A 14,168-nucleotide genomic window follows, 5' to 3' on the forward strand; every position below is an offset into this window, starting at 1 on the left:
GCCCGCGGGCCAAATTTGGCCCGCAGCCTACTTACATTTGGCCCGCGAAGCCATACCAAATTACTATTAGAGCTGGCTTACTGGTATTATACAGCTAATATATATATATTGTTTAGTATTAAGCTTTGCTTGTTCCATATTCAGTTTTTCAGCAAAACGTGTTTGAGTCCATAAGAAAAGCTTCATTCTTATATCTGGAGGAATAAATATATTTCAATAAATATTAACGTTAGCCCGCGACTTTGTTCCAGTTTTGAATTTTGGCCCACTGTGTATTTGAGTTTGACACCCCTGCTCTAAACCTTTTAACACAGTCTTCTTTAGTAGCATCTGGTGGTCAGAAATATGAAGTGCGGCTTGCGTCTATAAATTAAAATCAACTTTTTCATTATGATTGTTCACTCTACAAATCTAAGTTGACAGCTTCTTTTAAAATATCACATATAAACAAAATAATGTTATGTCTATTTGAATATTAATTAATAAACCTTCCTTGTTTAAACATGTAAAATGATGTGGTCTCATTTGTACTGTGACTACTTGACATTTGTAAACATGATAAATTAAAAATCAATCAATCAATGATGTATAATAATACACAACACAGTCATATACTAGGTTGGGAGTATGTTTGTGGTGTGAGGTCTCTGCCCCCACATGGTTATGTGATTAACCAGTGGACAGATACATTTATATATAAAATACTATAACTTACATGTATAATGTATTTCTAATTTATTTTTTTGATCTGGGTAAAATAAAAAGTTCAAGTTCAAATTTATTCGCCACATGCAGGTTGCCCTGCAGTGAAATGAACCCGCCCCCCGACCTTACACATACAACACAGACATCACATGGGGATACAAGTCAGAGAACGGTTGCATTGCAGAAAAAAACACTGAAATGTACACTACAATGGGAAAAGTACAAGAGGAAAAAAAGAGACCTCTACTCATGCTGGACTACAGGAGGACAGCATGAGAACAGGAAACAAAAAAACACCTCTGCACAGAAAGCACATAAATGTCCACAGTACAACATTATAGAGCACGTGACCAGCAACAGGGTTGGGTAGGGGATAAGGAGTAATCCCAGGCAACACAGCAGCCATCCTGCCACTGCGCCGACTCACCAGCGCGGGCCCAGACCCGCCTCGTGTTCCCACGAGGCAACAAGCATCGAAGGCATTGGAAGGGGAGGGGGGATGTGTGAGTGCTTATCAGTGTAAGTGTATGTGTGTGCGTGTCCGTAGTTCAGCTGAGACAGTGTCCTTCACCCTATCAGGCTAAGTAAACAGTCTACTAGCCAACCCAGGTGGCCTTGCATGGGATGGGAAGAATAGTCATCACACAGTCGTTATCAGGGAGTTTTTGTTCGGCTCCAGCCTTGGACCCGTGCAGCTGGCGCCGTGGTGTCCGCATGTTGATGTTATTGATTTTTCTTTTATGCGAGCAGCTCAGGAGAATTTCAAAGCTGTTCTTTAACACTCCGACACTGGTCTCTCAATCTCCCGTTGGAGAACCGCGAGCCTCCCCATGATGGTATCAAACTTCTGTCCCATGGTGTTGTCATTCTTGTACAGATACAAACATAACAGATATAAGGTTATTATTTTTGTTGTTTATTTATGAACAGGCCGAAAGTCCTCACTGGCTCCATGTCATTAAGTCACACACTGGTTCGCTATCTCTGGATGGACATACCTAAACACATCACAAATCCGCCAATGATTCACTTCCTCGTAAACCATTGAATCAGGTACTGAAGCAGTGACATACTGAATTGAGCTTTGGATGTCACTGATCACGTGACTTTGACCAGACGAACCGAGCTTCGGCACTGTGCTTCTGAAGTTCGGTGTTGGGTTGTTGTTTTTTGTGGTTGTTTTTTCTGATACCTGGGACAGAAATAATGGGTTTTATGCCTGATCTAAAATGTAGAGATGGTCTGTCTCCTGAATCCTAAAATGGCAGGGGTCTTTTAAAAACTCTAGGAACAGCAAGTAAACCTACAGTCTGAGAGCAAAGTGCTCTACTGGGATAAAAAGGTAGTACCTCCATTGCTGAGGTTGCTGCACTCAGCTGTGGCTGCAAAGTGGTTGGTGCCTGTGGTGGTGCTAAAATCCGAACCAGCATGGGTAGATAGCACTGACATTATAAGAGGTTTTATTCCCTCTGATTTAATTTTGGTAAGCTTAGGAGATGTTACTGTAGATGCTCCTGGGGTCAATTTCTGCCTTCGTCTTCACAGCAGAATAAGTCACCGCCTCCTCGTTTTTGACCTGCTTCACACAACATTTACATAAGTCAGATCGCTACAACGATTTTGCTGTTGAGTTCAGTTTTTTTATTCAGTTTTTAAATAACTCACTGATTGAAATCAGAGGAGTTGAAGAAAAATATATGCTTTGTAATACATCCTATTATATAGCGCTGCAAAGAAAATTTAAGATAAGATCATAATTATTGTAGGAAAAAACTGACAAACTTACCTTTTACTTCAGAGTTTTTTGATTAGAGTGGTCAATTGTGGCGTAGATGATATTCTCCTCTGGCTCGTCCTGATTAGAAACACAGTGGTTTAGATTGCATAAATATCAATACACAGAACTCCGCTCTTGGGCGAGAACTTTGACATCATAAATTCCATTTTAGGTCAACAAAAATACTTTCAGAAACTACAATATGTTGCATTTCTAACAATTATCAGTTTGTGCATTTTCTCTTTACCCTTTTTCTGTTAAAAAAAAACTTTGGGGAATCTATAAAGGTGAAAATTCAATATGAAAGGATCAATGTGAACATAACCATAACCCTCATTTGTCTTTCTGACAGGTCAATGGGTCACTGTCTCCTGGTGGATCTTAATAGGTTAATTTAACTTTAATCTTAATTTGGCTGTACTTTAACAAGTATGATCAGATTATTGCAGTTCAATAATCTGCCACATTAAATAATCAAGAGAATTTTCTTTAAATAGTTATGAGGAGAATCCTGGAAGCATGGTAAGGTGTTGTAAACTAAATCAGAAACTAAATCAATGTCAAAAAACAAGAATTAGAGGTGGGCAAATGCCATTTAATCTTAGAAAATTTCTAGAGTATAGCACTTTTTTTTTTCTCGATGTACATTTTTTTCCAAAAATTTGGAGTTTATCCTCAAAATGATCCATCATATTTTTTAAATACAGATTAATCAGATTAATGTTGATATCTATCTAATATAGATATTACCTAACTAGCTAATATCTACTACAGGGAGTGCAGAATTATTAGGCAAGTTGTATTTTTGAGGAATAATTTTATTATTGAACAACAACCATGTTCTCAATGAACCCAAAAAACTCATTAATATCAAAGCTGAATGTTTTTGGAAGTAGTTTTTAGTTTGTTTTTAGTTTTAGCTATTTTAGGGGGATATCTGTGTGTGCAGGTGACTATTACTGTGCATAATTATTAGGCAACTTAACAAAAAACAAATATATACCCATTTCAATTATTTATTTTTACCAGTGACACCAATATAACATCTCCACATTCACAAATATACATTTCTGACATTCAAAAACAAAACAAAAACAAATCAGCCACCAATATAGCCACCTTTCTTTGCAAGGACACTCAAAAGCCTGCCATCCATGGATTCTGTCAGTGTTTTGATCTGTTCACCATCAACATTGCGTGCAGCAGCAACCACAGCCTCCCAGACACTGTTCAGAGAGGTGTACTGTTTTCCCTCCTTGTAAATCTCCCATTTGATGATGGACCACAGGTTCTCAATGGGGTTCAGATCAGGTGAACAAGGTGGCCATGTCATTAGTTTTTCTTCTTTTATACCCTTTCTTGCCAGCCACGCTGTGGAGTACTTGGACGCGTGTGATGGAGCATTGTCCTGCATGAAAATCATGTTTTTCTTGAAGGATGCAGACTTCTTCCTGTACCACTGCTTGAAGAAGGTGTCTTCCAGAAACTGGCAGTAGGACTGGGAGTTGAGCTTGACTCCATCCTCAACCCAAAAAGGCCCCACAAGCTCATCTTTGATGATACCAGCCCAAACCAGTACTCCACCTCCACCTTGCTGGCGTCTGAGTCGGACTGGAGCTCTCTGCCCTTTACCAATCCAGCCACGGGCCCATCCATCTGGCCCATCAAGACTCACTCTCATTTCATCAGTCCGTAAAACCTTAGAAAAATCAGTCTTGAGATATTTCTTGGCCCAGTCTTGACGTTTCAGCTTGTGTGTCTTGTTCAGTGGTGGTCGTCTTTCAGCCTTTCTTACCTTGGCCATGTCTCTGAGTATTGCACACCTTGTGCTTTTGGGCACTCCAGTGATGTTGTAGCTCTGAAATATGGCCAAACTGGTGGCAAGTGGCATCTTGGCAGCTGCACGCTTGACTTTTCTCAGTTCATGGGCAGTTATTTTGCGCCTTGGTTTTTCCACACACTTCTTGCGACCCTGTTGACTATTTTGAATGAAACGCTTGATTGGTCGGGGATCACGCTTCAGAAGCTTTGCAATTTTGAGACTGCTGCATCCCTCTGCAAGATATCTCACTATTTTTGACTTTTCTGAGCCTGTCAAGTCCTTCTTTTGACCCATTTTGCCAAAGGAAAGGACGTTGCCTAATAATTATGCACACCTGATATAGGGTGTTGATGTCATTAGACCACACCCCTTCTCATTACAGAGATGCACATCACCTAATATGCTTAATTGGTAGTAGGCTTTCGAGCCTATACAGCTTGGAGTAAGACAACATGCATGGAGGGGATGATGTGGACAAAATACTCATTTGCCTAATAATTCTGCACTCCCTGTATATGTTAATTGTAAATTTGATATTTCAAAGCCATAACGTAAAGATTTATCAAGGTAGCAATGTTACCTCACAGCAAGAAGATCCAGGGGAATTATTATGAATTACTTTGCTCAAGTGATGACAAATATTAAAGCTTAAGAATCATAACTTGGCTTTATTGAGTACCGCTGTACTTTTCAGTGCTTTTATTCTACCAACAGCTACTTAATGGGAAACACCTATACTTTAAGCAAGGCAGCCCTAGCAGAAACTAATAGACAGCATATGTGGACTCATTTGAAAACAAGATGTTACACTATAGTCTATAGGTTTAGCCACTAATAATAAACTAATAATTAAATGCAATCATAAATAAACCTGTAGAGCCGGAAAAGGGAGATTTTCTTTTTCATTTTCACCAAGTGTTTAATTGTTGGGGTCTCTGTGTATTTCTAAATGGAAATTATTCAGACATTACAAAAGAAAAAGAACCTAATGATGAAATCAGTATTGCGTTAAAGCTTATGTTCATTGGGCCGCCTACAGTCTTCTATAAAAGGTTGGTGAAGACATTTGTCACTGGATTTCTGTAAACAAGCTTTACATCAGAAAAGGTGACATTTCCTATTTCTTATGAATTAAAAGGCAGAATTTCAGAGGAAGTTATGTAGTTACTATTGCCCAATTACCATTTAAATAACACAAGATCCCAAAATTAGTCATAACATTTTAATTCCTTAATTTGGTATCTTTTGTGTAGATGTTGTTACGAAATCAGTTTCACCCCGGTTCTTTTATTCCTCGGGCATCCAGAGACGGCACCGGACTCAGTAGTCATTTTCACAAAAACCTTTATTCATCTTTATTCATCTTCATTTAAGCATGCACTTCTAGAAGGGGAGATGTGCAAGGCCGGTGTCCCTCTGCAAATCTTCCCTCCTTTGTCTGTGAAACACAGTTTTGTAGAAGCGACCCTATCATAAAACCCCCATGGTGTGCTGCAAACTTGTGTCTGTGTGTGTATACACGAACACGCGAGTGCCTGTGTGTGCGCATACCCGTGTGTCCATGTGAGTGCACGTGAGTGAGTGTGCATGTAGGTGTGGGTGTGTCGTAACAGCCAAAGCACAGTGTGTGTGTCTCTGTGTACGTGACTTCCTGCCGGTCATAAAAGTAATCTCCTCACCCAAGCTAAACCAAATTCCTTTAGACAACATACAAAACAGAGTTAACAGATTACAAACACTGAGACCCCCACCCTGCATCCACTGGGCCATTGGCCCCTTGTTGTCTTACAGTTACAGATAAGCGTGTGGAGAGTCTCCTGCAAACCTACTTCTAAGTTTATAACAATTATGAGTTTTTATTAAAGGTACAAGCATCAGCAATCCCCAACTGTAGCTTCCTGTCTCCTTTTATGACAGGCAGACCCTCAGTGTCCATAAATTCCTGTCCCTCTAAACAATTACACACTCTCAGGCCTACAGCTAAGCCAAACTAAAACACACAGACAAATCCTTCCCTGTTCCTCTCATCTACTGCTGGACCCTCTTATCTAAGCAAATTTAACACATTATATTCTAATAATTATTTTCTTGTACTCACAATGTGCAATGCTGCTACATTTTATTCAGCAAGAAGAACTGAAACTGCAGTGAACAAAAGCCCATATCCTTATCATTGTGGCAGTCCAAAGGCAGGTAACAATACAGGGGTGAATGACTGGATAATTTACCACAGATGGGGAAGAAATGTGGGGGATTATTAAAATGGAAATTCTTATATAGTGAAGCAAGGTCAGGTTTATTTGTCTTAGATGGGTGGGCAAAACCAAAAATCCAAGTCAGAAATAACAGGGATTGAGCATGGTTATTATCTTTATCTGCTAACCCAGGCTCTCAGGCCCTCAGGCTCTGCTCTCATACAAAAGAGCATTTCATCATTTCATTTTCTGACCAGGTGAGTGCAACTCAGTCCTAGTTCAGGGATTATCTGAGAAGTATGATTATCACATTAGAGACAAACAATCTCTAATTTAACTCTGACACAAATAGTAAAGTGCTCATATTGACACAAAGATGTCGTTTGGTGTCCAAAGCTTACTTTGAAATAAGAACACGTGATATAAATTTCAAATTTTTTGAGTTGTTTTTAATTCACTCTTATGTCTTCAAGTGGCTTTTTGCATCCTGAAAAGGCAGAGAGCACAGCAATTAGATTCAAATGTCAGATTGTTTATCAGTGCTCTATCAGGATCTAAATCGTCTCATCTCTGTCTCTGAGGACAAAAACAGTGATTGCAGTCATTAGGATCACTGCTCCAATGCGAAGAGTCCACATGATGTAGCTCACAGGAAACTGATCTGTGTACTCTATGAAAAACAGTACAAAAAAATGTCATGCTTTTGTAACTTTATTATTAAAATCTGGCCAAATTAATGTTTGAACATTTGGAAACTACAGTAAATTACTTCTACAAATAAAACCAAAGCTTTATTTATTGAAGTGCATAATTCAGATTATTTTGAAATTCATTTAAGCTTCTTATCATACCTATAGGTGTGTAGTGAGTTTCTATCTTCACACTGTTGTTCTTGATATACTGGCAGGTGTATGTTTTGTTGTGGGCCATCTGAGGTTTCACAGTCAAAAGAGAAACGCACATCGGTCCAATGTCCCTCGCATCACTGCCGAGCAGCACAGTTCCTGTTTCGTTCAACCAGACGATGCTGTTCTCGCCACACAATTGGGAGTCAGAGTATTTGAAGAGAGTGCACGTTAATGTGATGTATCCATCCCAGTTTTGCGTCTGAGATGCTGCAACTGAGAGAAAACAGGTGAAAAAAGAAATCTAAAACTCTGTAACAGGTCCTCAGAATTTTTCCCACATTTCAAACAAATTTCACTGGATTCACTGGTGAGATTTCACTTTTAATCTGTTGTTTCAGAGGTCGGCATGAATCTGAAACCTTTTAAATTCCCAAACTAAAACTGTTATACGATGTTTAGTCAAATCTTCACCTCTTTCACAGTTTGTTAGTCTGCAGTTACTGCTTGCTGAATGTTCTGTGTACGCAGTTAATTTATTAAGACAAAAATGTAGTGAACATAACTGTAGTGTTTGGGAGGAGAGTCAAAGTGAAGAAAAGGATATGAGATTTGTCCAAGCTCAGAATCATTACAGTCTAAGTACTCACTGTTCAAAATATGCAGACCCACAATTGTATCCTGGGCTGTAGTGTTCCCAGACCAACACCAGTAAAGGCCAGCATCTTCAGCAACAATGTTCCTGATGCCCAGGGAGCAGTTACTGTACAGACTCAGTCTGGCTGCTTGAGCTGAGTTCTCCATAATAGCGCCATTCCAAACCATTTCTATTGTCTCAGAGTTATCTCTGTTATAAAACCACGTAATGATGGAGCATGATGAGTTCAATGAGGATGTGTTATCACAGGGGAGAACGACATCATTTCCTGGTGTGTAATAAACATCGATGTAGGTTTCACTGATGCATGCTGCAAAGAAATAAACATGTTTATTCTACTTTCTTTTTTCTTTGAATCCATGTATTTACCTATCAATCAATATCAAGAAACAGGAAACTTAAATGTTCATTTTTTTGCCCACAGCCTATAAGACTAATAGGAACCTCTCATACTCATGCTAATTTGAACTTTCATTTTTTTTTTTCATAATCATTTCTGTGATGTAGGTTACGTTCCTTCACTTATTTTTCTGACTTTTATTTGAAGGCTTAAGTTAGGGTGGCATGATATTGTGATCATCAGCAATTGCTACATTTCAAATGATGTTATATTGCTAAATTATTTTCAGCCCCTGAAAATAAGGGGACCATGTATATAAAACCTGTATGATGTTGGTATATCTCATAGCAAGAAAGTCCTGGGTTTGAATCTGCTGGCCAGCTCAGGTATTTCTCTGTAGAATTTAAGAATTACAGCCATTTATAAATATGGTCCCCTTATTTTGAGTTAGCGAAAATAATTGAGCAAACTAACATAATTTGAAATATAGCACTTGTTTTTAACATTTAAAAATTCTTTGCAGTCAATGGCTGTCTGAAGTCTAAAGCCCATGGACATCAACAAATGCAGTTTTTGTCACGGTTTGCGGGGCAAGCCGTGTGGATTTGTAGTAAGGACCCAAAAGGCGGCAGCTCTGGTGCAGGTGAGTGTTTATTTACAGCAGTGGGTACAAACAGCAACGGGGTGTGAACATGAAACCGAAAACCTAAACTGGGTAAACTAACAACACAAACCAGGAATGACGGTGCAGGGAGATCCGGGGAAATACACATGAAGAGACGCAGGGAGACCGAGGGGAAACAACACAGACGAACCAGCAACTACCATAACAGAAGACATAACTTAAATACACTCAGAGAACACAGGGAGATTACACACAGGTGGGGAACACAGGTGACACTGATAAACATAACGAGACAGGGCAGGAGTGAACACAACATGACGCATACTGACGAGAGACTGTCAAAGTAAAACAGGAAGTACACAGAGGTTCAGACAGGAGGAGAGAGAGCACAGGGAGAACACAGACATAACAGGCTGGGGGAAACATGGAATAAACACAAAGAGAGATGAGAGCTCATAAATACACAGAGGGGCACACAGGGGGTAAGAGTCACAAAGGGAAAACACTTAGGGAACACCACAACAGGACACCTCAGAAAACATGGCCTAAATAAGGAGCGAAAATACAAGGAACCAAGAATACTGGGCCAACATGGCCCAGGACCATGACAGTTTTTCCTCCTTTGAGATCCTCTGCTAGTCCAGCCTTCAGTTGCTGTTTGTTTGTGGGTCTCTCTGCATTCAGCTTTGTTTTTAATAATGGAAAAATATGCTCTGTTGGGTTGAGATCAGATGGCTGACTTGGCAAATGAATAACGCTACTGTGGCAGGATGTGGTTTGCAGCTCAGCTGCAGGGGAGGGGTGGAGTAGTGCGTTCAATGGACAGTGCCAGGGAAGGCCTGCTGGCGCAGTTGATTTTCATCATCCTAACCACACCTTCCCTATTTCTAGTAGTTGCTGGGGCCTAGAGGAAGAGGCCCCAGAAACTGCTGGGGTTCTGGTAACGAGTGTTACAGTGGTGCCCAACTTCCAGGTGTGACATGTCAAACCCACAGGTACCGCAGCCAGTTCAGGTGGCCCAGATGATGGGCAGATGCAGGCAGCTAGAGGACCTGTAGGTCAAGACTGGGCGTGGACACTTCCACCAGGAGTGCCCATTCATGGAAGCCAGCCAGGTGTTTGGTGTTGCTGAAGTCCCAACAGACTCCCTGGCTCAGGAGGCACGTACAGGGATCCAGTAAGGTCCCAAGGGGGTACACGCCAGGCTATTGTTGACACGGGCTGTACACAGACCCTTGTCTAACAAACGCTGGTTCAGCCAGGGAGGTTGGAGGCTGAGTTGGTGGAAGTTAGATGTGTGACATACCCAAATATCCCATAGTGCCACTGCAAATTAAACATAAGGGCAAAATGCATAGAGGAAAGACTGTGCATCCCTTAATTCTGGGGACAGACTGGCCAGGGTTTAATAACCTGCTGGGGCAGTGTGCAGGGATGCATGACCTTTAACAGTATGTAGCAGCTGTGCTGCACCCAGCAGTGACACGGGCTCGTCCGGGAGAGGAGACAGCAAGGCCCTGCTCGCCCCAGGATTTCACTCCACAGGAGATTTCCTACTAGAACAATTTCATGATGACACCCTGCACTCAGCCTTTGACCAATGGATAAAAATTGATGGTCACATCTCGGTACCTCAGCAGAGCTGGCAATATCATCAAGGACTACTCTCACCCCAGCAATCAACTGTTTGAACTATTACCGTCAGGCCGACGGTACAGGTCACATAAAACCAGGACAAACAGATTCAGGGATAGCTTCTTTCCCAGAGCCATCACCGTAGTAAATAAGCACAAAAACAATTGAACCTGCTTAGCTATACCATACCGTCACTGTCATTATATTAATGCTGCTATCCTGTATATATTGTACTTACTATTGTTTGAGTACTTGTGATTGTTTTATTGTACTTTTTATATTTTGCATTTATATTTATTATTGAATCTTGCACCAAGGGAGTGGCACTCCAATTTCGTTGTACTCTGTACAATGACAATAAAGGCTATTCTATTCTATTCTATTCTATTCTAAAAATTGATGGTCACATGGTACACCCTGATGCAGCGCTGACCTACCAGCATTTTGTACTGATCAGAGATAGACTTCATAGAGTGAGTCATGACACTCCCAGTTGTTGGTTTCTAAAAGCCGTCAGAAAATGATATCGCCGTCGGCTCTAAAACTCCATGGCAAGGCATATGGGATATGAAAAAACTCAGGTGGACTGGCATCTCTACTGCATGTTTTACCATAATTTTGGGTTGGCGCGAGTAATGTACATAAGTTTAAGGATATAATGGTTTCATCTGTTGAAAGGCTTTTTTTTCTGAACTGTGCTTGCCCTTGAAGTTTTTACCAGCTCTCTGACAGGTTTCTGTTTTTCTGCCTAATGATGTCCTCCATCACTTCCATTCTTCTATTTGGGTCTTATATTTAGAAATCCAGTGGAAAGCAACAGTTTGAATCAAATTCATATATATTATCTGTTTTATTTGTCATGAGATACAAAAGAAAGAAAAAAGTCTCCCCCGGCCATGAAACCACTTGCCAGTCAATTGTACAATTGCCTCTACAAAGCCTCTGAAAGTGTAAAACAGCTGTGATTTCTGAACAGTTAATGCACAATTTTTATAAGATGCCTTTAAATTTAAGCCAAAAGTCAGCATTGCAATCACATCTTGATTGTTTGAATTAAAATCCACTGGTACTGATGTACAGAGGCAAAACAACAAAAATCTTATCTGTCCATAAAGTTCTTAACTCTATATCGTCCCTATCAAGACCTGTGAAAAGATCAGTGTTTTTCTAGTAGCTTCTATCCTGTCATTTGCACCTCTCAGCCAACTGAAGATGTAAACATTATTCTAACAATGATACGCAGATTTCATTCTATAATTAATAATTAATAAACAATAGAAAAAAACAGTAATAAACAAGAGAAATATGCTGTATATTCATCTAGAATGAACACTTAATTGATTGCTATGTGCATAGCAGAATCTACAGTAGCCTAACCTGCTTTGTGTGAAGCGCTGGATCATAACCTTTTCAGTTTTCTGTTGCGGTTAAAGTCAATGGAATTGATCAAATTAAGGTCCAAAATCTAAGAATACAAAGATGTTGTCATTTTGTGTTGGCAACTGATGATAATTTTCCTCATGGCTACAACAATTTAAATGTTCATATTTCATAGCAACATAGTCAAGCACAAAAGTAAGAAAAGAAAATCTGAATAATTACCTTCAAACTGAAGCATAAAAATCAGGATTGTTAAAAGTGAAGAAATGTGTTGTTGCATCTCTCTCTACAGGCTCAAATTAGGCTCTCTGGCACAGAAGAACAGAAGTGATAACATTTCCTGTTCCTGGTTTCAGAGAAAAACTTGTGAAATAGTCCCATTCGTCACCCAATGTATCTGCAGTTTGACAGGGTATGTATGAATCTGAATGTGGGTCACAGTCCCTGGCATTGGGCACTTTTTTGTTTGATTTTACTGCTGTTCTTGTGCTCTACATTCATTTATTTTTTTTATTGTTTGAGTTTTGAATTCCCATTTTGATTTTGTTATTTTTGTAAGAGTAATTTCTAATGATACTGTTGAGTCTTTGTCTGTTTTACTGTCCATGTTTTACTCTTCCTGCTCTCTGCCTCATCTTTCTCTGTTCTGTAAAATTAGCTTTGTGTCTCTTTCTTGGTAATGATAACTGGACTTGCTCTCATACTGCTTTTTACTACAAGCCACCAAGGGCGATCGTGGCTCAAGAGTTGGGTGTTCGTCTTGTAGGAAGGTTGCCGGTTCGAGCCCCGGCTCGGACAGTCTCGGTTGTTGTGTCCTTGGGCAAGACACTTCACCTACCGCCTACTGGTGATGGCCAGAGGGGCTGATGGCGCGATATGGCAGCCTCGCCTCTGTCAATCTGCCCCAGGGCAGCTGTGGCTACAACTGTAGCCTGCCTTCAATGTGAGAGTGAATGAATAGTGGTATTGTAAAGCGCTTTGAGGGGTCCTGAAAAGTGCTATATAAATGCAATCTATTATTATTAATTCAAATAGGACTTCAAGCACTTTTTCTAGCAGTCACACGCACTCACGGCTACATCCAGGACAATTAGGAGATCAAGCCTAGTCAAGAAGAGCAGATGGAACCTGGGACTGAACTACTAATCTTAGAGGTCTCTAATTGTTAGAGAACAGGTTCTACTGCCTGAAATCAACAGGTATGTGTGGCGGCGGTGTGATCGCTGGCTAAGCTGCAGGGGAGGACTGGGGCAGTTAAGCTCAAGTGGGTGGTGCAAAGGAGGCTGGAGGGACAGGTGGCGATGATTTGCCTAACAAGGTTTCTCCCTTTTTATATAGTGAAGCTAGAGGGAGGAGTGTTCGCAGATGACTGACTCAAAAGTTGGTAAACAGCGTGCCGAAACATAAAGCCACATGTATGGTGCTTCAATAAACACTCCTCAAGTGAACAGCATCACAGTGTGTCGGGTCAATCTTTACAGTATGATGTCATTACCTACTGACCAATCAGTTATCTGGAAAACAATGTGACCATTCCTGTGAGTACTAGAGTTTGGGGTGGGGGGTTGATGGTATTATAATATCTTTTGTAGCTATTTTCTGTATTCACACAGGGATATGATAGTTTATTAAATAAATTAAAAAATAATCTGTGAATGCTAAAAAAAAATGAGGGCTCATCTCCTGCACTAACATCCTGAGATAACGTCATCAGAGCAAACTTATGTTAAATTGGCTCAACCAAAAAAGCACCCAACACTGGACACACTTAGACAAAGCTACCTCTAAATGCAGAGCATGCCGATGGTAAAAGTGGGATAGCAACCTCCTTATTCATGGGGGTCAAAGAAATGTGATTCAGAAGGAGGTACATTTTTGGATTATTCAATCCTATCTTTAGGGTTTTTTTCTAATTTGCGCAGCTTCATCGCCTTGTTCTACCAGTGACATGGAGATCAGTTTCAGTATCTGTTGTGAATGATATCTCAATTGCTAAAATACATCTGGAGGACAAAGAAGACTGGAGGCTTGCCAGAAAAGCTGTGTTCAATGATGGAGAGGTGCACCCAAGTGTTTTTGCTTTCAGCATATAGCATATTGATTAATGATCTTTGATCAGTGGTTGTTGATCAATCGTCATGGCAATTTGCATATTAATGATCAAGGAACTGACCTCACAACCCATT

General features: G+C 40.3%; 1 protein-coding gene across 2 annotated transcripts; it reads right to left on the minus strand.

The window, feature by feature from the left end:
- Window positions 1-4,752: 4,752 nt before the first annotated feature.
- Window positions 4,753-12,782, minus strand: LOC120725437. 2 transcript variants are annotated; one of them, XM_040018343.1, is made up of 5 exons: window positions 12,205-12,779; window positions 11,980-12,067; window positions 7,995-8,312; window positions 7,351-7,620; window positions 4,753-7,169 (listed from the first exon to the last, which is right to left on the minus strand). In XM_040018343.1, the coding sequence occupies exons 3-5, from the start codon at window positions 8,167-8,169 to the stop codon at window positions 7,054-7,056; spliced, it is 561 nt and encodes a 186-aa protein (XP_039874277.1). In that variant the 5' UTR covers window positions 8,170-8,312; window positions 11,980-12,067; window positions 12,205-12,779; the 3' UTR covers window positions 4,753-7,053. The 2 variants fall into 2 exon arrangements, with proteins under 2 accessions (XP_039874277.1, XP_039874276.1); XM_040018342.1 differs by lacking the exon at window positions 11,980-12,067 and having other exon boundaries at window positions 12,205-12,782.
- Window positions 12,783-14,168: the final 1,386 nt, after the last annotated feature.

The sequence above is a fragment of the Simochromis diagramma genome, unplaced genomic scaffold (genome assembly GCF_900408965.1).
Source record: "Simochromis diagramma unplaced genomic scaffold, fSimDia1.1 OVJJ01000802.1, whole genome shotgun sequence".
NCBI classification, from domain to species: domain Eukaryota; kingdom Metazoa; phylum Chordata; class Actinopteri; order Cichliformes; family Cichlidae; genus Simochromis; species Simochromis diagramma.

What these genes read in the sequence shown, in the direction of transcription:
- LOC120725437 (XM_040018342.1), bottom strand. Translation starts at nt 12,262, where the DNA reads ATGCAACAACACATTTCTTCACTTTTAACAATCCTGATTTTTATGCTT. An exon ending in GGGTCTGCATATTTTGAACA is followed by an intron (nt 7,621 to 7,994) that starts GTGAGTACTTAG and finishes GTTTTCTCTCAG; the next exon opens with TTGCAGCATCTCAGACGCAA. An exon ending in AACTCACTACACACCTATAG is followed by an intron (nt 7,170 to 7,350) that starts GTATGATAAGAA and finishes TGTTTTTCATAG; the next exon opens with AGTACACAGATCAGTTTCCT.